Here is a 24,476-nt window from a genome sequence, read left to right on the forward strand (position 1 = left end):
TTATATTTCTTAATTTTTTTATAGAAATTAAGAAATATGATAGTAATTAGTTAAATACATAAGAATATCTTGTAATAGGCAAGAAAAAATATAAATGTAAATAGAAATTTCAGAAATTTTTAATGCAATTATACAGAAAGGAGTGAAATATACAGAACAAATTATAATACAAAATATATCGATCGCATTAATATAAGATTTTAAACTTGAAAACATCATACATTTCTTAGAAATTAGTAATATGCTATATATATATATATATATATATATATATATATATATATATATATATAAACCATTTAGAAAGATGGCTCCTGAAATAACATTAAAAAAAGATTGAACTAAAAAATATAAATTTTAATAAACTAGAACAACACAGGCGCGCGCTATTGAGCTATTTTATATATATATATATATATATATATATATATATATATATATATATAATGCCTTTTCTCTATTTGTCTTTCCACCCTTTTTCTCTTTAACTTTAATTTATTTTATATTTCTTCTTTCCTTAACGTAACAGTCAACCTGTCAAACTGTCAAATTGTCAAACGACACGAATGAAGCAAGTCACTCAGCAAATTACTATTGATGACCAATAACCAATCATCGCGGAAAAGAGGCAATGTCAATAACATGCCTTTCTTAGAGAAGGATAATAAATTTAAATGCATGCAACATATAAATTTTGATAAATAATAAATTATATTATTTTAATAAATTATAAATGCATGCAACATATTGTAAATTATAATATAGAATTATACAATTTGAACATTTAATTATACAATTATAATTTTCATCAATGTCAATAATATATAGATACATATATTTTAAAAAATGGTTGAATTAAATTTGCATTATAAATATGTTTACCATTAGAATTTAATTTTTGCCGACTTTTATAAATAGATTGTGTAACAATTACATCAAGAATGTATATTACTACATTTCTAAGTGTAAAACCGGTTAGACTACTTCAACTTGACCAAGTAACTGCGTATTTATCATCAGTTAAAAATCAGTGATTTCTCGGCATCATTTGAGGTACAAAGTAGTAAATAATTTTGCAATATGTACAAAAATTTTAGAAGAGGTATGTTTCTTCTGCGATTAGTGTCATTTATAAAATAATATTGTTTAAAATGATCGTGTAAAGAAACATTTTTTCGAATATAATTTCCAGATATTAGATGGAATATCAGCCGGACATTAAATTCTTTGGCTGCTTACATAGAACCCGAATTGGCAGCGATAGCACAAGCTGGTACATGGAAAAGCGAACACATAATTGCTTCACCTCAAGGAACAAGGATCACTTTATCAAATGGGAAGAAGATGCTAAATTTTTGCGCGAACGATTATCTGGGTCTTGCGGTAAGATAAAATTTTAAATTTAACAATAAATTAAAGTCAATGTTAAAGCACACAATGTGGCTTTATATTTTATAAACATTAAAATAAAGCTTAGTATGTGCGTAAGATGAGATCTCTTTAAAATTCCAATGTAACAGAATAACAAGGATATTATTAATGCGGGGAAAATTGCCTTGGATAAATACGGCGCCGGTTTAAGCTCTGTAAGATCTATATGTGGAACGCAGGAAATACATGTTGAATTAGAAGAGAAGATTGCTAGATTCCATGGGAAAGAAGATACGATACTTTACACATCCTGTTTCGCCGCGAATGCCGGTATTTTTAATACTCTATTAACTGCTGATGATGCTGTAATAAGTGATGAATTAAATCATGCATCTATTATTGATGGAGTGCGATTGTGCAAAGCGAAGAAATACAGGTGATCTGTTGTAAATTTTTTAACTTGTTGCACTCTCACACAAAAAATTATAAAATTTTTTTTTATTTGTAATGTAAAGATACAAGCACAGAGATATGATGGATTTGGAAAGTAAGCTTCAAGAAAGCAAATCGGCACGTTTACGCCTTATAGCAACTGATGGAGTATTCTCCATGGATGGTACCGTTGCACCATTGCCGAAAATAATCGAACTTGCCCAAAAGTACAATGCTATTACGTTTATGGATGATTGTCATGCTACTGGATTCTTTGGCAAAACTGGCAGGTATATTCTAGAAAAATTTACATATAGTTATTTATTTGTTATCTATAACATCAACTTCTCAATTTAATTTTATCTCAATTCAGAGGTACAGAAGACTATTTTGGCTGTCTGGGAAGTATCGATATCATCAATTCTACATTAGGAAAAGCTCTTGGAGGAGCAAAAGGTGGTTATACAACTAGTAAAAAAGAAATTGTCAGTTTGTTAAGACAAAAAAGTAGACCATATTTGTTTTCGAACTCAATGCCTCCAGTTGCAATTGCAATAGGAAGTAAGGTAAAGTATTATCTTATATGTTTGAATAATTAGTAATCTCATAAATAGTGTATGCAGTAACAAGGAAAAAGACCTTAACAGAAATATATAATGATATTAAACTGTAGGCGATTTAAATGTTATTAACAGGCAATGGACCTTATAGCAGATAGTACAAGATTTTCGGACTGTTTAATAATCAATACAGAACATTTTAGAAATGCAATGATCAAAGCTGGCTTTGTTATCATCGGTGATAATCATCCTATTTGTCCTATTATGTTAGGTGATGCAAAATTAGCAACAACATTTGCAGATAAAATGATGGGTATATATCTTCTTATAAATAACTGAGAATAACTGAGAAAATCTTAAAAAGAAACATATAGAATATATAATATACAACAGAGCTATTCTTTTTAAAAATTTTATATCTTATTTTATCGCACTGAGCAGAAATGTTTCTTACAGAAAAAGGAATTTACGTTATTGCATTCAGCTATCCTGTAGTACCAAAAGACGAAGCGAGAATACGTGTTCAAATTAGCGCAGCACATTCGATCGAAGATATAAACCATGCTGTGAACGCTTTCATAGAAATTGGAAAAGAACTTGCAGTGATTTAATAAATATGTTTTTGACGATATATAATAAAAATTAAATATAATAAAATATAATAAAAATTGTATGATTAATATACATATATATTTCATTTCTAATATTAATTTTTTTTTCATTTATATATATATATATATATATATATATATATATATATATATATGCTCTAAGCTAATTTGTATAAATTAAATATTGCAAATACATAGTACGTGCAAATGAATGCAGTACTGAATTTATTAACATATATAATAACAAACATCGAGCAATATAATTAAGATTCAGCTTTCTTTATACAAATTTCCAACACGCGGAATTGCAAGTGTATAAAAACTTCGAATTAAGTGTAAAGTGTATATTGTATTATTAATCATTAATTACATAAATGCTAAGGCTTGTATGGTTTAACAAGATTTTCCGAAAATTCCCTGACCTGTTGAGCTCCGCGTACTTCTCTTTCCAATAAAGGAAGCCGTGTGATATGGAAGTCCTCATAAAGATCTAATATCTTAGGAAAAAGAAGTTTAACTTATTTTAGGAATTTTATCTTTCTTATATAATTTTATCTTTCTTATATACTTTTATCTTTCTTATATATTTGCGCATTTGAGTGAAATAAATATAAGATATTGTATTGAAATGTTAAAAAAATACAAATTGCAATATCATATATATTGCAATTTATATCTTAAATTAATTACCTGATCTAGATATTTATCTTGAATTTTATGCCTTGCGAGACAAAGCCGACAAGGAGTATCTCCTTCTTTCAAGAATAACAGTTGGTTCACTATGATATTATGAGTGTCAATATCATATTTTGTTAATTCTTGTACAAGTCGTTCCGTTTCATATAATGACAGAAATTCTGCTATACAGACACATATAAAAGTTGTTTGATCAGGATTTCTAAACTGTTCATTAACTTGTCGAATGACAGCAAGCATTTCCTCCATCTTATTGGAAAATGTATCTACATTAAACTCTGCCAAGCCCAACAATGAACTTATCTAGAATAAAAACTTTTTTTAATATAAATCAGAGAATACAACATGATACATTTGATATGTATTAAATGCAGATAAAGTACTGTATGAATTAAGTATCTAACCTGTGTAATGAAAGGACTAATCTTCATTTTCAAACGCATTAATTTCCCCAATCCTTTTTCAACCACTTGTGGAAATGATAGTAACCTTAGAGTATGTCCAGTAGGTGCAGTATCAAAAACCACAACGGAGAAATTCATTCCTTTCACAAGCCTAAAGATATTCACAAGATAGATAATTAAGAATAAAAAGAATAAAAAAAATTCAAAAATGCATCTGTAGTTTTAATTGATTATAAAGGAAGATCGTTTTCTTTAGTATTTTATAGTGAGAAATATGAGTGTGTAAATTTACTTCATAACTTCTGCATAACTCATTGCCTCGTCTATGCCAGGAAATGCACCAACAATTTCTTGCATAACATTTTTGCTTAATCTCATTGCTTCCCCTCCTGAAACTATAATAAAAACAAAACATTTTTAAAAATGTTTAAAAATAAATTTTGCAGAATATTTAGAAAAAATCCAGATACTTATATATTAAATTTAGTTTTATATATATAATTTAATTTTTTTTACTTCATATGTAACAATTATTATAGCATCATATATAGTTATATAGTTATCATAATCCATGTTATATTACTGTACTTTACTGTTATATCTATAATAATCATTATATAATAAAAATTTCTCTAAAGACTTATAAATATATTAAAATAAGGTTATTTTGAAAACAAACCTCCTTCGCTGTCAAAGTATTCCTCTGGCAATTCCGTAATACCAACATTTGGATCGATCTCCATGGCAAACAAGTTATCGAAACCCTTGACTTTTGTAGGTACTTTACTAAATTTCTGATCAAATGCATCGGAAATATTATGCGCCGGATCTGTGGATATGATAAGTACACTCTCTCTAACTTTGGATAATTGTACCGCCAGAGAACAACTGTAAAATGAAAATTAAATTATTATTGTTTATCATTTTCTTTTTAATTAAACAAGTCAATAAAAATATTTATGACACAAGTTACATTTTTTTAATAAAATCCAATTATTTCATTAATCAAATTTTATATTCGTCTAGACACAGAGAGAAAGAGCAAATATTTTTTGTCACATCAACGTAATTATTTACAAATAAAGTATTTACACATTAAAAAAATGAATATTATACTTATATCATTATATGGTACTTTTAATGATTCATCTTATTCAAGTGTTGCTGACATATGACTTTTTTTCCAGGTTATGTGTACCTGCAAGTTGTTTTTCCGACTCCGCCTTTGCCGCCCACGAATATCCATCGTAAGGAACGTTGCTCGATCACGTTTTTGATGGAGGGCTCGAATTCCTCCATCGCATTGTTCTCGGCCATGCTTGTCTGTCGCGACGGTGACGATGCGAACTTCGCGGAAGGGAAACACGTAACTTTTTCTAATCGTCACGCCGATGCACGAGGCGAGATGCGAAAAAGACGCACGATTTCAGACTAAAGTCTCGCGCACAACGTGGCACAACAACCAGAGAAGTGTCAAGACTTCAAGACCTGAACACTCTAATTGCACCTTCTACACTCTTTCCCCACTCGTAACAGAGAGAAGACTGAGAGATGTCATGACCTGCTTTTAGGTGATCCCTGAAAGCGATGCTCCCTCTCATGGACGTAAGAAATACTGGACAGAGCATAAAGTACTCTTTTAGACGAGGGGAATGAAATCTGAGGGGTAAGGGGTTTATTGTCGCGACCATCTTAAATGCATCAGATTTAGCGTCTATTTTCACGTCGCACGGACGTAAATCGAATAAAATATGAGAGATTCCGTGAAATCATCTATCATCTGAAATTGCTGTGTTATTCCGAATCATTTTTGAATATTAAGAAATTCAAAAATATCACACTCCGTGAAATTAATATCCGTCGCCATCTTACATGCCTCATATTCCGTTGCAGTAGACATTTCTTTCCCCTCACCCTTTGAGCTTCACTCACGCAGCAATACACTCTGTCCAGTATTTCTTACGTCCATGCTTCTCATTAAAATGTGTAAAACTGTACATCGCACATTTAATACGATTAATATACTACGTAATAAAATGTAATACACTAATGAAATAATTAAATATTATTTTTGAAAGCATAATAAAATCCAGGCAGCATACGCTTATGTTTACATCGACATCCAAAGCACTGAGAGGTTAGGTTAGGTTAGGTTAGATCGAAAAAATTTAACAGTTGGCAGCCCTACGAGATAGGCTGTGCAGCACTGCGCGTATATAAAATAAATTTGAAATCGCTTCTAGCCTAACCATCTTCACGCGATCGACTTTATTTGAATTGCACGGCATCACATCGAATTATGATGCGGCGCCGATTTGTTCGAACGTAATTCAGGACATCGCGATACTGTATAAGCGTCGAATGAGCACGAATTGTCACGCAAATATGATAAATCACATTTACTCACCGTTCACCGACTGTTCCATAGGCCGCACCACTCGCTCGCCTCGGGACGTCCCATTCCGATCTTGATGCACACAAACTCACACGATATCATCAACGCGAACGTGCGACACTTTATTCGGCACTCCCGATATTCGCTCGCATCCGATAATCATCATCAAGGGCGCAAATAACGCGACGCGACTTCGCTCTATCTTCGCGATCGCGCTATCACTGAACTGTGAAAAATAGCTGTCGCGCACTTTCACCGACATATTATGAAAGTCGCGTGATCATCCTTGGACACTTTCGACGCTCTTTCACTCGCGATATTCGTTTAAAAACGGTTAAAAGACGCGAAAAATGCGGACGTACGACGATCCGTGTAACTGCGTATGACTCCGATTCACGTATGACGCGTATGACGTAGCTATGACGCGTATGACGTACAGTCACGCGCCAACATGGCGGCCGAACCAGTGCGCAGAAACGAATGCGCACTGGTTCGGCCGCCATGTTAGCGCGTGACTGCTACGTCATATGCGTCATACGTGAATCGGAGTCATACGCAGTTACACGGATCGTCGTACGTCCACATTTTTCGCGTCTTTTAACCGTTTTTAAACGAATATCGCGAGTGAAAGAGCGTCGAAAGTGTCCAAGGATGATCACGCGACTTTCATAATATGTCGGTGAAAGTGCGCGACAGCTATTTTTCACAGTTCAGTGATAGCGCGATCGCGAAGATGGAGTGAAGTCGCGTCGCGTTATTTGCGCCCTTGATGATGATTATCGGATGCGAGCGAATATCGGGAGTGCCGAATAAAGTGTCGCGCGTTCGCGTTGATGATATCGTGTGCATTAAGATCGGAATGGGATGTCCCGAGGCGAGCGAGTGGAGCGGCCTGTGGAACAGCCGGTGAACGGTGAGTAGATGTGATTTATCATATTTGCGTGACAATTCGTGCTCATTCGACGCTTATACAGTATCGCGATGTCCCGAATTACGTTCGAACAAATCGGCGCCGCATCATAATTCGATGCAATGCCGTGCAATTCAAATAAAGTCGATCGCGTGAAGATGGTTAGGCTAGAAGCGATTTCAAATTTATTTTATATACGCGCAGTGCTGCACAGCCTATCTCGTAGGGCTGCCAACTGTTAAGGTGCAATTTCATTGACGCTAAAAAGTAGCGTCAATGAAAAGGCCGCTTTAAGATGCGGCCTCATTAACGCTAAAAAGTAGCGTCAACCATTGGTTGAACAATGAAGCAACTATACTTACCTCCTTGTTCAACCAATGATTGACGCTACTTTTTAGCGTCAATGAGGCCGCACCTTTACACACTGAAAAAGTTGAAACTGTTGAACTTTATTTTATTGACGCCAAATCTAGAGAAAGTCTATTTTAATTTGCCGCTGGTTTCTAGCGTCAATGAAATTGCACCTTAATTGATCAATTGCAACGTCAAATGGGACGCTCCCGATGCTGCCATATAAAGGTACCTTTAATGCCTCCAGCCAATCATCTCTCGCTATTTTATTTTGGCCGAAGCAGGAAATTGATTGGCCACCACGTGAGTCGTATATACGAAAAATTCGTAAAGTATATACGCATGGAAAAATCAATCAATAATTCGTCTAGTACAAATAATATGGTCGCATTCGAAGGACTCAACCGCTGATGTGATTAATTAATATTTTTTTGTACATGTATTTTGAATCTATATAAATCATGGACGTAAGAAATACTGGACAGAGCATAAAGTACTCTTTTAGACGAGGGGAGTGAAATCTGAGGGGTAAGGGGTTTATTGTCGCGGCCATCTTAGATGCATCAGATTTAGCGTCTATTTTCACGTCGCACGGACGTAAATCGAATAAAATATGAGAGATTCCGTGAAATCATCTATCATCTGAAATTGCTGTGTTATTCCGAATCATTTTTGAATATTAAGAAATTAAAAAATATCATACTCCGTGAAATTAATATCCGTCGCCATCTTACATGCTTCATATTCCGTTGCAGTAGACATTTCTTTCCCCTCACCCTTTGAGCTTCACTCACGCAGCAATACACTCTGTCCAGTATTTCTTACGTCCCCATGCTCCCTCTATGAAAATCGTGGACATGAACCAATGTCCATGAATGTTCTCAGAGGGTAATAATATAATGTGCACAATTTCTGGTTTTGTTCCGTGCTATGTGCACGAAATGCCGGTAGCACTAGAGTATAACAAAATACTTATGTATATAAATTGATAGTAAATAAATTATTCAATCGCGAAGATTCGAAAAATATAAATGTTGCAAAATATTTTAAGTCTTTTCTTTTATATAATATATAAAGAATTCATATGTTCCATTTTAATATAGCTAACATTATTTTTATATATTTTTATTATAATTTTTATTATATTATCTCATATTTTCATATCAATATAATACTTTTATGCTTAATATAATATTTTTATAATATGATAAAGTAACATGGGTGAAATATATTTGACTCTAAGTATTAAAATAATAATTATTGTCCGTATAAAGAGATTACAATGATCGAAGTGATTATTTAATATTTTGTATTCCTATCATTTTATCGATTTTCTAAATTGTATATTGTTTAATTAACAAGAATTGAGAATATTTAAAGCATTGATCGAAATATATTTAATTCTAATATTGTTAAGGGAATAATCATTATAATAAGCATCAATATGATCAAAAAATCATAATATATTTAATTCTCTTGTTCTCTTTCATGTATCCCCTATTTCAATTTTTATTCGCAGTAAAATGAATGATTACGATTCGATAAATATTTATCATTGCGATACAGTTTTATGTCGTTTATTAAAAGTTAATTAATTTTTAATTATTAATATTTATAGCAAATTATGTTTCGATACTAATCGTAATAGTGTTTAGTACAAAAATTACAATATATGAAGCGTTTCTCATCATTATTTTATTATTCGAAAGTCACTGTGCGAATGATGACAAAACCATAATGTAGCGCGCTACTGTTTATATTTTATATTGCCAAAGTCGAACACCGTGTTATCGATAATTTGTTGCTGAAATATTTTATATATTATAAAATATGCATTAACGCGGAGTATTAAATTATACAAGTATTTTAATTTATTAAGTAAAATTAATTATTTATTAAACAATTTATCATGGAGCCACATAAATAAATAAATACATAATATAAGTATATAATATAAATATAAATATATAAATATATAATATAAATAATAGCGTGAAAAGAGAGAACATACTAATTAACATATTTTACTAATAACATATTTTTATATAATAAATTATATAATAAATTATTATTAATTAAATTATTTATATTATTTATTAAATTATTATATTAATTAAATTATTTATATTATTAATTAAATTATTATATACTTATATTATGTATTTATTTATTTATTTTATTTATATTATTTATATATTATCAGAGGGACATATATGTTACCCTCTGAAAACATTCGTGGACATTGCTTTTGTAGTTCGTGTCCATGTTTTTAATGTTCATAGAGGGAGTATCGCTTCCAGGGATCACCTAAAAGCGCGCCATGACATCTCTCAGTCTTCTCTCTGGCGTCAATCGATAGAATCGTGGATAGGTTAGGCTAGGTTAGGTTAAAGAGGCAGCGGAGGAGGAAGCTAATCATATGTATCTGGCTCCGATCAGTATGGCTATACGTGAGAAACTCGTAGTGATACGCACGGTTATACACGGTGTACGATTAATTTGGAAATGAAGTGTTACGTGCAATAATCTTGCGTCGAAGTGGTGAACACAAGTGGAGGCTAGTTACGTCGTATTTTCTTGTTACGAGCGAACAGTGGACATTGTAAAACGCTAGAGTATAGAATGCCGCAGTTTCACAAAATCGAGATCAACAGGACGGAATGGGAGGTACCGGAGCGATATCAATTGCTCACCCCCGTGGGCTCAGGAGCTTACGGACAAGTCTGGTGAGCGATAATAATCGACGTAATACATAATAGTTTGCGCGCGGACAGATTTTGGCTCGTTCTACGTCGAAAATTTTGCCAGAGGTTCACTAGGAAAAACATTCGGAGGGTATCGCGGAAATAATTTTTAAATATATTCTCAACTTCATTGATATTCTTTAGACGGTTTTTTTTTATCAAAAAAAATCTAACGTGTTTCTCCGGCTCGTCAGCTGACGATGACACTCGAACTCAGTTGTTTGACGTCTGTGAAAATTGTCGGGACGAGAGATGTTCCGTTACATATATCGTGAACCCCGATTGCGACCTTGACATTTACAATATTTCTTGCGTAAAATGACGAGACGTTGTCATCGCACGATTATTTTCTATCGTGAAGAACAGCCCGGCTATAATTATTGTCGGAAATGCGTTAAATTTCGAGGAATCGCGCATGCGTTTTCTCGCATTTTCGCGAAAATAGAATAAATTTGGAAACAGCCTACAATAATGATGTTTGTCAAATAGTGAAACGATTGAAAAATAAATGCATAATTTTATTTCTTAAAATAGATTAGTTTCGTCTGACAATGAGTTATATTGTTATTTTTTTTTTTTTTTATAAAAATGTTGAAATGTGTAATCATTATTTTGCAAATTATAACGTAATACTTATCACAATGTGTCGGTGGAGAAACGTGACTAGAATTCACGCTGCTTTTTTGAAAAAAGATATATGTATATTTCAGTTCAGCCGTTGACACGACTACCGGACAAAAAGTGGCGATTAAAAAGTTAGCCAGACCATTTCAATCAGCTGTACATGCAAAACGGACATACAGGGAGTTACGTATGCTAAAACACATGAATCATGAAAACGTGAGTAAACACAATTATAAAGAGATCTTTATTATTCAATCTCTTTACATTTCTAATCAGTCTTAAATATGCATGTGATTGTAGGTGATAGGATTGCTAGATGTATTTCATCCATCTTCGTCTTTGGAAGATTTTCAACATGTGTGGGTATTGCTCGACATATGAAAAATTAACTTTAGTTTACCTAATTTTATATTTTATTTATACATATATATGTATTCACACAGATACTTAGTCACACATTTAATGGGCGCTGATTTAAACAATATTGTCAGAACACAAAAACTTTCTGATGATCATGTGCAATTTCTTGTCTATCAAATACTTCGTGGCTTGAAGTATATTCATTCTGCAGGAATTATACATAGGGTATGATAATGTATTACATGCATTTATATAGAAAATAAAAGTATAAAACATCAATTTCTCATAAATCTACTGGATAGGATTTGAAACCATCTAACATAGCAGTCAATGAGGATTGCGAATTGAAAATATTGGACTTTGGCTTAGCCAGACCTACAGAAAATGAGATGACTGGTTATGTTGCCACTAGATGGTATAGAGCACCCGAAATTATGCTTAATTGGATGCATTACAATCAAACAGGTCAGAATTATATCGATAAAAGTTAGCGTGAAAGAACACATTATTTATCTTATTTTAAAGGAAAGATACAAAATTATTATAATACTATATACATGCTATAATACTATATACATATATATATTTTTTTTTAGTCGACATTTGGTCAGTAGGATGTATTATGGCAGAGCTATTAACTGGAAGAACACTATTTCCTGGAACAGATCGTATCCTTTGAGTCATTCTTGACAAATTTTGCTGTATTACTAATATCCAATATTTTCCACATTGATATATTTTTCCCATAAATCATACAATAGATGTATATTTTATGTTTTTAACACGAGATCATTAATTAGCCTTGGTATTACTTCCGTCTGTTTTGCCTGAAATGTTCTTTCGTAAATGCTTTTTGCTAAGGGTCTATAATAGCTAATATCCCATTATTGCATTAAATTGTTAAAGCTAATACACAGCATACTTTGCTTAATATGCTTTTAGAAAGCCACTCATATTTTGCATCACTTGTAAGCTGTCTGCAGATTGAATAAAATGTAATAAAGATTCTGTATACACAAATTTGAATGACACATTTAAAGTATATTTGTAGCATATTGCTTTTATATGTAATAAGAAATATTTTATAAAAGGGATATTTATTGTCTTTGAAGAGAAATATAGTGGAGCCTTAGCAAGAGCAGATATTCATCAATTGAACTTAATTATGGAAATTTTGGGTACTCCACGAGACGAGTTTATGAAAAAAATATCGTCAGAATCGGTAAGTTGTTTTAGTTATTCCATGTTGGTTACTTCATGGATATATAGCATGGTTATGAATTTGTGCACGTTTTATATATGTATTTTAGGTAGTATTTTAGATAGTGAGTTGCATTTTCTCTCTATTATTATATCCCTTTTCTTATTTTATTAACATGTAAAATAAGTATAAATATTATAATCTTGGCAAATTCGATAAATTACTTTTATGTATAATATTTTATACAAAATTCTATAGTAATAAATCCCAGCATTTTGATAAATTATAATTATATTTAATTATTATAGATATATAATAATGGGTTAAGGTATATATGGGTTAAGATATATATATTTATATGTATTGGTATATTATTATATTTATACATAGAAAAATTTAAAAAGTATATATTGTTATAAAGTTATTTCTTTTGTATATTCAATATTTGAATTAATTTTCACTGCTTTATAACATGTAGCTTATTCTAAATGTGCATGATAACTTATAATTTATGAAAATGATTGTATATTTAGCACTATTAAAATTACTATTTAGTTGTCATATCTAATTTTAATATTGCTTTTTAAACATACCTTAACCATAAGCAGACATTGATCACCTAACACGAGTGTTAGTGCTCTGTGGCACACCCACAGAGGAAACATTAAGCAAAGTTACTAGCCAAGAGGTAAATTTGTATTTTTTTATGCAATTTAATGTGATAGCATATAATATTAGATTTCATTTTTCAAAATGTGTAGCTTTTCAAAATATGTATTTTTATTTCTTTATAAAGATAATTTTTATACATTTTGATTTCATATGTAGTATTGTATTGTATTATATTGTATTTGATGTTAAAATGTAAAATTTATAAAAATATATTATATTATAAAAATTTTCATTTATAAAACTTTTAGGATGTTTTATATAGAAATTTTATAAAAAAATGTATACACTTTACAGTACATATAATACATAAGGAGTACAAATTGCATAGAGAGTACAGAGAATTGCAGAGAGTACAGAGCATAGAGTTACATCTAAATTTAAAAAATGCCATGATTTTTTTATTGGAATTTTTAATTATTGTTGTAGGCTAGAAATTATATTCAGAGTTTACCACCATTGAAGAAAAAAAATTTCAAAGACGTATTTCGTGGAGCTAATCCTTTAGGTAAATGCAAAATGCTTGTATTGTTAGAAATGTATATTGATATATGTATTGAATGAGTAAGTAGAATTGTATTGTATTTCCATTTAGCTATCGATTTATTGGAATTAATGTTGGAATTGGATGCAGAAAAAAGGATTACTGCTGAACAGGCTTTAGCACATCCATATCTTGCACAATACGCAGATCCAACTGATGAACCTATTTCTCTACCATATGATCAAAGTTTTGAGGATATGGATCTACCAGTAGAAAAATGGAAAGGTAATAGATCTTTGTTACTTTTTTTATTTTAATCTAAAATATTTACATTTTGAATAACTAGCATTCTTACTTGCAGAACTTGTATACCATGAAGTTGTAAACTTTGTTCCACAGCAGCTATCCACGTTGTCTTCAACAATTGAAACGACTTCTTAAGAGTACATTCATAGCGTGAGTGATGGATTTAAATACAGTAAGATATAGAGTATGATATAAAGATTAACATGGAATAAATAATATCATGAATAAGATATATATATATATATATATGTGTGTGTGTGTGTGTGTGTGTGTGTGTATACACACACACACACACATACATATATACACACACAATGCATACACAATTGCTAAAAAACCACAATGTACATAATTTAATAGATAATATTTTGTTAGCTATTCAGGTTTATCTATCTAGAGGATAGAATGTATATTTTTGTTAAAAAAGAGAACACATTTATTGTTTAATTGCTTAATTTAATTATTAATTGAATACCAGTTTATCAATAATGTCTATTCTTACACAACAATATGTTTGTGTATAAATTTTTTTAGTTATTTTATCAGATATTTCTTCTAATCTAAGAAGAGAAATTGTTATCAAATTAATTTATCAAAATATATAATTGAATATATATAAATTATGATGAACTTGCCATATGATACAGTAAAATTATGTAGTACTAAAATAACAGCTTTAGACTTAAAAGTATGTAAAAATATAACAATTCTAATGCTTATCATTTTTTTAAATGATGCTTTTAAGTAAAAAAGATAGGAGCTAAATATTTTTCTATTTAAGTCGCCTAAATTTAATGAAATGACCAATATTTATGAAACTAGAATTAAAAAATTACAATTGCCAGTAAGAAAAACAAAAAATGTAACAATAAAATCAAAATAAATGTACAACGACTAAGCATTATTATAAATCAGGAATTGTATATTTACAGGATAGTGGGTATTGTTATAAAAAAATTGTAAAAGAATTTACAAACAGATCTTTACACATAATTTATATTTATATAACTCTAATATGTGTAACATGAAAAGAAAATATGTATAAAGATATACATATCTGAGAAATAGGTTAATGAATCTTAATACGATCTCCTCTCAGAAGACTTTCATTTATTTTTAATCATTTACTCTTTTGTGTCATTTATTTTTTTCTCATGTCTTCTAAATTTTTGTGTATTTGTAATTAAATAGTACAATGAATAAGCTTGCTGTAACATTTGTGACATATTTTGCATTGATACACATCTTCCAAGAAATATCAATTTAATATAAAAGCTAAGAGCAAAATGAGATTAGACAGTATTTGAATTTACATTTTAACATAGATATTATGATTGGTTAAATAACCTATTTGGTTTAGTATAAATTATATTTCTTAATAATGTCAAATGTATGGACTGGAGATGATACTGAGAAATTAATAGCACTCTATGGGCAATATCAATGTCTATGGAATCCATTCCACCCAGACTTCAATAGCACATTGTCACGTTACAGTGCATACAAGAAAATAAAAAACTCGATTAATATTCCTGGATTAACAATATGTGATTGCATTGAGAAAATTACAAGTGTAAAGAAAGAATACTGTTATGAACTATCAAAAATTACTGCAGCTATATTTTGTGAAAAATTGTACGCACCAAAAGCAGAATGGTTTAAAAGAATGCATGTACTCTTTTTTCCATATATACCGACATCTTCCTATAATGATCTTAAAAAGGTATATGATGTAATAAGAAACAATTATTTCAGGAATTGTTATATAGCTTTGATTGCCATATTGTTAATATATGTAATATTGTAATAGTAATTATAAAATCATAAATAATAATCTCTTATAAAACCAATATTGTGATTTCTATTCATATTTAATGATATATGTAATTTTTGTATTTATTTTTGTATTTATGGTATGAAAATTTATATTTGCAGCCAGATAGCAATAAGCAAAAATTTAATGATATCAGTACTCAAGATGATCTTTTGCATTCATCTCTTGAGAAATCAAAAGATAAAGCAAATGTTTGTTCAAATGCTATCTGTGGAACGTGCGAACTTCAAGAAATCGAATTATGTTTAAAATTGAGGTCATTTGCTATTTGTATTTATTTCATGTATTTCTCAGGCATTACAAAATAAAATTACAATAATATTTTTCAAGTACAGAGATATAATCCATTCTACTTTGAAACCACAAGATGCTCTCATTTCTTCTGAAGCAATTCAAATGATTGATGTAGCAACAGATATTTCTAATGGTGTTTATTCTACTACAGAGAATGAAACACAAACGGATATATTTAATGTTAGAAATAAATGTAAAAAATATATATTAATAATATACGTATATAGATATATATTTTCAGTAATTAATATTATATAGGAGCAAAAGTACATTATAGGCGTCGACAAAGGAAAAAAGGTTTATATATTGAATAACAGCAAGTTATTTAAATTGTCAATTTCTCAAGAGGAAAAATATAAAATCTTTTTTAATAGGATCGTTCCACATTCACGGATGATATTTCTGTAGAGATGTTTAGTAGAAAAAAAATTGAAGATAGTTTTGATTTATTTGGGAAAACAATAGCTTTCCAATTGCGAACTGTTGACATAAGTAATGTTGATCATAATATGAATATTAATAATTGTCATTATTGAACTAGTATACTTATTTTTTAGAAACTGCTATGGAATTGGAGAAAGAGATACAAAATTTGATTACAAAAGCACGGTTAAAAACTTTAGAGTCTAAATTAATGGATCGGAATGGCAATTCAGTTTGCTGCTGTGATTGTAATGATTGTAAAGTAATGTGTAAAAATGAAACTTGTAATTGTGGCTTAACATTAAAGGAATGTTTATTACTAACAAAGATCAAAAGAAATAAGGGCTATGAGTTTTGCTACAAGTAATGTCAAATGTATGGACTGGAGATGATACTGAGAAATTAATAGCACTCTATGGGCAATATCAATGTCTGTGGAATCCATTCCACCCAGACTTCAATAGCACATTGTCACGTTACAGTGCATACAAGAAAATAAAAAACTCGATTAATATTCTTGGATTAACAATATGTGATTGCATTGAGAAAATTAGTAACAGAGTTTAAAGCTTTTTAATATTGAGATATTGATATAACTGCAAGTAATAATTCTCAATTTAAATTATTTAAAAAATTAGGTTTTTACATATATAAATGATATATATATATATATATATGTACACAGTAATTAAAAAATTTGCTAATAAAATATTAAAAAATATATAGAAAACTTAATAATATATAGTTTTCTCTATATATATATTTTGTGGTATTTTTATCAATTTATTAAAAAATTTATATATGTATATCTTGAATTATAATTAATTATAGTCTATACAATTTTTTTATCAAACAATATTAGATTTTTCTTTTTCTATTTTTATAGAACGTCAAAAAAATATAAAAATTTATCTAATATTATCTAAAGTTGATTGAAGTTAATATTCTGATTTTTAGAGCATTAAAAAACGCTTCTAAAATTCCATTATATAAATTTTTAAATATTTACAAAAAAAAGAACTGATTTATATAGAATGTTATTTTGATATATATGTAAATAATTCTTTTATAATTAATGCCTTTATAATAATTTTATAATTCTAATTTTGTCATGTTTGATACTTGTAAAAATAAATAATATTTCGTATATAAACAAGTTTCAAAATTAGATAATAAATAAATAACAGCTTTTTTTTGTCAAGTTAATAAAATAAATAACGATTTTTAATTTAAATCCTATTTTATTACATGAAAATGTATAATATTTTCACAATTAGAATATAAGTGTTCCTAATTATAGAAGTACATATCTGCCGAAAACTAAAACGCGCTTATACGATATACAGTATCAGTATTTAAATTTAATAAAATTGTATAAAAGACATTTATTTTTTTCGCACTGTTCGTTTTTATACATGTGCTATTAAGATTTGAATATCTTGTAATTCATGTGACAAATCCGTGATATAAACATTTAACATTATTGAAATTATTTGTTCTGATATTTATATTTCTGCTCTATATATACTATATAATGAATAAATAAAGTAATTTCAGTATAATTCATTAAAATATATACTCCAAATCGTCAAAATATATCTTAACATATATTTATACAATATATTAGAAATTTTACATTATACTACAAAATAATTTGGTATTAAGAAATTTCAATAAATCAACTATTAATATATTATATAAGATCTACTATCAAAACTTGCACATTGGAACACATTTCTGGTACTTGCTGATTAAATCGGCATGTATCTTATTGTTTATAATAATAACAATTTAAATCCAGACTAAAAATAAATAATGTCACATTTACAATTTTTAATAAAAATTTTACATGATAAAATGAAATGTTTTCATTAAGAATGCATAATAAAAGAAACAACATATATATATATAGAATATAAGATATTTATAGAATTTAACATTTTAATTAAACTTTGTATGTATAATACTGTTGATATTTTTATAAGACACTCTTTGAAAACTGAACAGCTTCCATTCTTAAAGTATATATATATATATATATATGTGTATATATTAAATTATTGTACTCTTCCAATATTTGATGATTTGTCAAGAGTCATATTTAACTTGGGTCATCTGACTAGCTTAAAAGAGTTTCATCGTTTCTTAAATATTTCATCACTTCTCAAGTAATAAATGGTGGTGGCAAGACAATGATACGTTTTCTGAAAAAATAGATAAGATTCGATTTACATTTTGATGTACAACAGCTTCATAATATTTAAAAATATACAATATCATCTTTTTTTCATACTATTATTTAATTTGTTTTCTTTGCGTCCGCTTTCTCGTCTTTAGCTTGACCACGACCCAACAATTTAGCCAACGAGTCCCAAATTCCTCCCAAGAACAAAGCGCAGAATAAATTTTCAAATGGCACAAATGGATCATGAATGCCAAGCAAAATTGATGATAGCTAGAAAATAACATTATTGTCAATTTTATATTGTTTTAGCAAAAAATGCTGAATATATATATATATATATATTCAAAAGAAAATTCATGATATTTACCTTGAAATAAACAAAGAAGATAACAATACCGAAATACACAAGAGCATGAGGTGCAGAAATGAGATCAGTCTTCTTATCTAGCACAAAGATAATCGATGCAACCATAGATGCTTTGGTAGGACTGTAAAATAAAACAATTATTTGATATTATATTTGTTTTTCATTTAAATATATATATAATTTTTGTGTTTGTCCATATGAATTATGAATTTTACATACAAACTAGGTTGCATGAATTCCATTGCAGTTGGAGTCCATACGCCACGTATAAGACGTTCAAATAATTTTGTAAATCCAGCTGCATTACCTATTTGTAGACATTATAATTACAAACTATGTTAATTTTTACATAATTTTAGGTTTTATAGAATGTGCGTTTATATATAATTTCATTGAAATAATATGTAATATGCATTATAATATATATTCAATGTTTTTCAACCAACCTTTAAGTGATCCAATCAATATCATAATGAGATATGCATTTGGATAAAGTTTTCCTGCATGAGTCACCCCATCATATACTTTTTTACACCTACAATAACATAAAATATTTTTGTACATAGATAATTTACTTACTTATAATATGCTAAATGAAAAACTTATTTTTATTTAATTTTATTTTCTTATATACACAAACAGTTTCTATAAAAAAGTTTCTATAAAAAAGGGAAAATATAGAAATATAGAAATATTGATATTTATTTACCTGTAAATTTCTTTCATAGCAGAACATACTATCTTTACTGGTAAAAATTTTGCTACCTTATAACCAATGTCAAATGGTGTGTAAAATATCACATACCTGAAAAATTTATATTTATTTTGATTAATTTTTCTAAAATTGACAATTATAAATAAATAAATAATAAATTTTATATAAGATACATTATATAAAAGACACACAATCATTACTTACCAAACAATAGTTGCGACTATCACTTGTGGTGTATTTTTCAGAGGTGCAAGAATAGGTTCACCTAATAATCCATTGCATAGCAGACCACTTGCAAAACAAACTAACATTGTAGAGAGCCAACATGATAAAGGATGCTTGCGAGAAAATGCTTGTGCACCTGAAAAGCATATGTATTATTACAGTTATATTATTTTTTGAAAATTTTATTACATATAAAATTTTTAATGTTTATTTATTTTTATTTATTACAATATACATGCATATACATTTTAAGCAGAAAAAATTATCTAAAATTAAAATTAAAATTTATAGCATAATTTCGGAATCTATAATTTAAAAATTATATACAAAATATTATTTTTGGAAATGTTTCTATATTGTAAATTTTCAAATGTGTATTTCAAATAAGAATTTATTATATTGTGGAATGTAGAAGATATATATGCTGTTTGAGATAAGTCAGTTAAAGAATCCTTACAAGTAACACCATGTAATGAACACCTACATACACCTAACACACCTCTCATATACAAACTTAAAGGTGTCGTGAGTTTCTATTAGCAAATGTTGTGATTACAATCATATGATAACATCAAATGCACTTAAAGAAATATGATGAAAAAATATTTTTCTTGAAGATACATTAAATTTTTCCTATAATTCAAGTCTTATATTTTTTAGAAAGTTAATTTAAAATTTATTTTTCTTTAAAAAAAAATATTTTTGTATATATGAATGTGTACATTAATATTAGATTAATAAATGAATATATAAATAAAATAAAATAGGAATATATTAGAGCAAAAATTTATTTTATTTTAAATTGTATAAACGAGGGAAATTACGTCAAAACCTCGGAATTCAATTTTTAGTAAAATAAGTAAATAAAGTAAATAAAGAGACAAAATTATGACCGATAAAAAACATTTATTTTTGATAAATTTTCATTTACATTACAGCATTTATTCCATCGACTATTAATATGTAATATCGACAGAATAGAGCGATTTGTTCATTTCTAAAACATACACGTTTTTAAGCTTCTCTTAGCTTCTAAAGGAATCACAATAAAAGTGCTCAATATTATTGATGTTTTGGATTCTATTTTATAGAGCAATTCGCAATGAATGACAATTGTTAAAAGGTGTGATTTTTTTATAGGATAATGCAAGGCCCTCACCTAGAAAACTATCTAGAAAAACTAGAAATATTCAGTTGAGAAATCCTTCCATATCCCTCCTATAAACCCGATTTGCTTTCAAATTTTCATCTGTTTGATTCATCGAAGGAACATTTGGATGGCAAACGAAATATATTTCAATTGGAAGATGAGCTTAAATTATGTATTACAATGACTCAAGTGTCAGGATAAATAATTCTATTTTGTCGGTATTAACGCATTGGTACATCAAAGAAGAAATGCTGTAATGTAAATGGAGATTATATTAAAAAATAAATGTTTCTTACTAATCATATATATTGTATATATAAAATTTTATGTTTTTAAATGTCTAAAAATTAAATTTCGATTTTCGATGGAACTTTCAAATTGATTTGAATAAATAGGACGAGAGAATTTCTTTTTATGCATGATAAGCCGATAAAAATTGTAGTAATAATAAGATATAAAAATTGAAATAATAAGTTTTTAAATTTAAATTAGCATGTTTTAGAGAAGCTGCTTTTGAAAGAGCCTTTATTTTGAATAGTCTGGCTGTAGTTGTGTATGTGTATGTGTGTGGCAAGGTGCATACTGAAATAGATCAGCTGGGTTGTCTGTGTTATTGCCTTGGGATAGAATTATGATAATTGTGCCAAAGAGTGGTATAAAATCAGCTCTTAATTTTGATCAATTTTGATTTTGAGAAGCATCTCTCTCTTAATATAATATACTTTATAATTATCTGATAATTCTTATATTTAATCACTTATACAAATGTAATATTACAACTATAAAAAGGGAAAAGAAGAAAATAGATAATAGAAAAAATATTTATTATTCATAAATATAAAAAATTATTAACATCAAATTATCTATTAATAGTTAATCATAGTTAATAAATAAACAATAAATAAGATTTTTTATCATGCAATTCTCTTTACATATTTTCTATATTCTTTCAAATAAAGAAATCTTAAAATATTTCTTTAGTTATGCAATAATGTCTATAGTATGCATAATATTTAGAGTCACGTGTATAGTATGTATTAACTCGTGAATAATATTACATAAACGATAAAATTTCCATGCTTGATAACTCGTAGAATTACTTGAGACACGTTTAAAAGATGCTTCTTGATTGTAATGTCATGACAATTAAATTTATTGTATGCCAAGATAATTTATATATAAATGAATCAATATTATAAATATTCCTCCTCAATCAATTGATGTTATTAATTGATATCACAATCATCAATCGTGTTTCATGAAACTTTGAAAAATATATGATTTACGAATCGTTATTATGTATAAAAAATGCATCCAGTATTTCAAGTCTGTTGAAATATTCATCATTGAAGTATTCCGATTTTATCTCTCGACAAGGACAGAGGAAGAGCATCTTCTAGATTCCTAAAAATCTCGCGCCGATTATTATATCACGTTTGTGGAGGAAATTCAATGAAGGAAAGAGAGAAAGAGAAAGAGAGAGAGAGAGAGAGAGATACAGACAGAGAGAGAGACAGAGAGAGAAAGAGACAGAGAGAGAGACAAAGAGAGAGAGAAGGAAAGGAAAAAAAACCAAAAGACACGTCCGTAAATATAAAACATCGCAGAGCGTGGGACGGTCGTCTCGGGAATAAGCGAGGCCGCGAGGAGCTCGATTCCCCGAGAGGGTCGCGGCATTCGGAGGTGCCCGCGCGTAAAGAGCATTATAAATTTAGAAACGGCGAGCTTACCGGGTCCCAGATCCTCCCTGACGTGCAGCGCGCACAGTACGCAGTGCGCTATGTCGAAATACGGGAACATTTTCAGCTTGATGACCTGGTTGGCCATGTCCAGGAACGCCTCGGGATCCATCGCGAGCACGCCGATGTTCCACGCTCTCGACCTCGACGAACAACAAACTCTTCCCCGAGCACTCTCGCGAGTCTCCTCGGCTTCCGATTCAAACGTACGCTGACAAGCGCCCGCGAGCGACGCTAGCTATGCGCTGTCTGCTGCGTCCGTCCCGTCGTCTGCTAGACTAACCCAACCTCGATCGGAAATTAAATAAAAAAAGAAAAAGCGGATCCCTCTTTACCGATCGGATAGAATATCCATTCAGAGAGAAGAATAAGAGACGCTTTAGGCGATGAAAGCGATGCGCCCTCTATAGACATAGAAACGTGGCATGAACTAGCGCATGAATTTCAAACTTCATGTCGAACGATAGTACTTCTCTCGTGTGTGTTCTGTTTCTTACGATACGTATGTTAAAAAGTGCGTTTCTTGTATAATTATTTCGACAGTGCCATGCAAAGAATCTCGCGATTGTTATATGATTAATCGTTATATGATTAATCGTATATTAATGTTATATGATTAATCGTATTTTCGGAAGTGAGCCACGAAGAAATAGCAAAAGACGAAGAGAGGAAAGAGAGGAAAAGAAGATTGGGAAGAGTCTCGGGCAACAGTCGGAGCAATGAAATATGCGGCAAGTGATTTATAAATTATTTATCATGCGTATTATTTTCAGACAGTAATTCTTGTTCGTTTTTTCATTTTCTTGAAAGTAATTTATTCTAAATTATCATTTAACGCATATATAAAATATTTTAATTTCTAGTTTTTCTTTCAAAATATTTCAAATAATACAATAAACATTTTTTGTATTAATCAATATTTTTATGTAGATAGTTTAATATTTTGTAAAATATTTCACAATGATGTAAAAATTAATATTTTCAAGAAAATATTTTTAGAGATTTTTACAAAAACTATAATTTTGTAAAGCGTTTATATAAAGTTATTAGAAAATTATAAATAATATTCTTTTTTTACAAAATGTATAGAATTATTTTACTGCTTATTATCACGTGCATGGAATATAAAATTCAATGCGTACAATAATAATTTTTTGAAACTTTAATTATTTTGAATGCCCTTCAGAACAATTTTCTGGTAAATAATTTATTTATTTTTAATTATATACTAAATATTTATTATAATTGCGTACGCGCAATTTAAATTAAACAATTAATCGCGTAATTTTTTATACATGATTTAAAAAGAGAAACGGAGAAAAAGATTTCTCTAGCTATAATCTTAAAGCTATAATCTTGTAAACGTATAAGCTTTTATAATTTATTTTCCAAAATTTACAATTATTTTATTAATCTATTTATTATA

The 24,476-nt window shown here is 29.1% G+C and overlaps 5 protein-coding genes across 7 annotated transcripts; 3 read left to right on the plus strand and 2 right to left on the minus strand.

Moving 5' to 3' along the window:
- The first annotated feature begins 883 nt into the window (after positions 1-883).
- Positions 884-3,000, plus strand: LOC105252438 (2-amino-3-ketobutyrate coenzyme A ligase, mitochondrial). The gene is made up of 7 exons (XM_025412558.1): positions 884-1,102; positions 1,193-1,383; positions 1,521-1,807; positions 1,887-2,093; positions 2,177-2,369; positions 2,499-2,676; positions 2,820-3,000. The coding sequence occupies exons 1-7, from the start codon at positions 1,081-1,083 to the stop codon at positions 2,972-2,974; spliced, it is 1,233 nt and encodes a 410-aa protein (XP_025268343.1). The 5' UTR covers positions 884-1,080; the 3' UTR covers positions 2,975-3,000.
- Positions 3,001-3,165: 165 nt separating this feature from the next.
- Positions 3,166-5,630, minus strand: LOC105252861 (ATPase ASNA1 homolog). Its single transcript, XM_011260484.3, has 6 exons — positions 5,273-5,630; positions 4,754-4,962; positions 4,367-4,469; positions 4,075-4,225; positions 3,665-3,973; positions 3,166-3,471 (listed from the first exon to the last, which is right to left on the minus strand). The coding sequence occupies exons 1-6, from the start codon at positions 5,389-5,391 to the stop codon at positions 3,352-3,354; spliced, it is 1,011 nt and encodes a 336-aa protein (XP_011258786.2). The 5' UTR covers positions 5,392-5,630; the 3' UTR covers positions 3,166-3,351.
- A 1,703-nt stretch (positions 5,631-7,333) lies between these two features.
- LOC105252862 (mitogen-activated protein kinase p38a) lies at positions 7,334-14,364 on the plus strand. Of its 3 annotated transcripts, none has more exons than XM_025412547.1 (10): positions 7,334-7,382; positions 11,185-11,314; positions 11,399-11,457; positions 11,542-11,683; positions 11,761-11,923; positions 12,055-12,126; positions 12,601-12,680; positions 13,758-13,836; positions 13,924-14,097; positions 14,174-14,364. In XM_025412547.1, exons 2-10 carry the CDS (start codon positions 11,288-11,290, stop codon positions 14,251-14,253), a joined length of 876 nt encoding a protein of 291 aa, XP_025268332.1. In that variant the 5' UTR covers positions 7,334-7,382; positions 11,185-11,287; the 3' UTR covers positions 14,254-14,364. The 3 variants fall into 3 exon arrangements, with proteins under 3 accessions (XP_025268332.1, XP_011258788.1, XP_011258787.1); XM_011260486.3 differs by lacking the exons at positions 7,334-7,382; positions 12,601-12,680 and adding exons at positions 10,103-10,456; positions 13,268-13,347 and having other exon boundaries at positions 14,174-14,363; XM_011260485.3 differs by lacking the exon at positions 7,334-7,382 and adding an exon at positions 10,293-10,456.
- A 600-nt stretch (positions 14,365-14,964) lies between these two features.
- Positions 14,965-17,036, plus strand: LOC112639235. Its single transcript, XM_025412535.1, has 5 exons — positions 14,965-15,922; positions 16,054-16,143; positions 16,247-16,426; positions 16,621-16,738; positions 16,804-17,036. Exons 1-5 carry the CDS (start codon positions 15,500-15,502, stop codon positions 17,034-17,036), a joined length of 1,044 nt encoding a protein of 347 aa, XP_025268320.1. The 5' UTR covers positions 14,965-15,499.
- Positions 17,037-18,962: 1,926 nt separating this feature from the next.
- Positions 18,963-23,337, minus strand: LOC105252863 (trimeric intracellular cation channel type 1B.1). Its single transcript, XM_011260487.3, has 7 exons — positions 23,042-23,337; positions 20,141-20,297; positions 19,931-20,026; positions 19,668-19,756; positions 19,441-19,528; positions 19,222-19,342; positions 18,963-19,124 (listed from the first exon to the last, which is right to left on the minus strand). Exons 1-7 carry the CDS (start codon positions 23,160-23,162, stop codon positions 18,969-18,971), a joined length of 828 nt encoding a protein of 275 aa, XP_011258789.1. The 5' UTR covers positions 23,163-23,337; the 3' UTR covers positions 18,963-18,968.
- Between the last annotated feature and the right edge of the window lie 1,139 nt (positions 23,338-24,476).

The sequence above is a fragment of the Camponotus floridanus genome, unplaced genomic scaffold (genome assembly GCF_003227725.1).
Source record: "Camponotus floridanus strain SB8 unplaced genomic scaffold, Cflo_v7.5 scaffold52, whole genome shotgun sequence".
NCBI classification, from domain to species: Eukaryota; Metazoa; Arthropoda; class Insecta; order Hymenoptera; family Formicidae; genus Camponotus; species Camponotus floridanus.

Coding starts and splice junctions, on each gene's coding strand:
- LOC105252861 (XM_011260484.3), bottom strand. CDS start 5,391: ATGGCCGAGAACAATGCGATGGAGGAATTCGAGCCCTCCATCAAAAAC. Junction 4,963..5,272: donor GTCGGAAAAACAACTTGCAG/GTACACATAACC, acceptor TTCATTTTACAG/TTGTTCTCTGGCGGTACAAT. Junction 4,226..4,366: donor AGTTATGCAGAAGTTATGAA/GTAAATTTACAC, acceptor GAATATCTTTAG/GCTTGTGAAAGGAATGAATT.
- LOC105252863 (XM_011260487.3), bottom strand. CDS start 23,162: ATGGATCCCGAGGCGTTCCTGGACATGGCCAACCAGGTCATCAAGCTG. Junction 19,757..19,930: donor GCTATGAAAGAAATTTACAG/GTAAATAAATAT, acceptor ATGTTATTGTAG/GTGTAAAAAAGTATATGATG. Junction 19,125..19,221: donor TCTTCTTTGTTTATTTCAAG/GTAAATATCATG, acceptor GTTATTTTCTAG/CTATCATCAATTTTGCTTGG.
- LOC112639235 (XM_025412535.1), top strand. CDS start 15,500: ATGTCAAATGTATGGACTGGAGATGATACTGAGAAATTAATAGCACTC. Junction 16,427..16,620: donor CACAAACGGATATATTTAAT/GTTAGAAATAAA, acceptor CTTTTTTAATAG/GATCGTTCCACATTCACGGA. Junction 16,739..16,803: donor ATTGCGAACTGTTGACATAA/GTAATGTTGATC, acceptor CTTATTTTTTAG/AAACTGCTATGGAATTGGAG.
- LOC105252438 (XM_025412558.1), top strand. CDS start 1,081: ATGTACAAAAATTTTAGAAGAG. Junction 1,103..1,192: donor GTACAAAAATTTTAGAAGAG/GTATGTTTCTTC, acceptor TATAATTTCCAG/ATATTAGATGGAATATCAGC. Junction 2,094..2,176: donor TTCTTTGGCAAAACTGGCAG/GTATATTCTAGA, acceptor ATCTCAATTCAG/AGGTACAGAAGACTATTTTG.
- LOC105252862 (XM_011260486.3), top strand. CDS start 10,353: ATGCCGCAGTTTCACAAAATCGAGATCAACAGGACGGAATGGGAGGTA. Junction 11,458..11,541: donor TTGGAAGATTTTCAACATGT/GTGGGTATTGCT, acceptor GTATTCACACAG/ATACTTAGTCACACATTTAA. Junction 12,127..13,267: donor ACTATTTCCTGGAACAGATC/GTATCCTTTGAG, acceptor AACCATAAGCAG/ACATTGATCACCTAACACGA.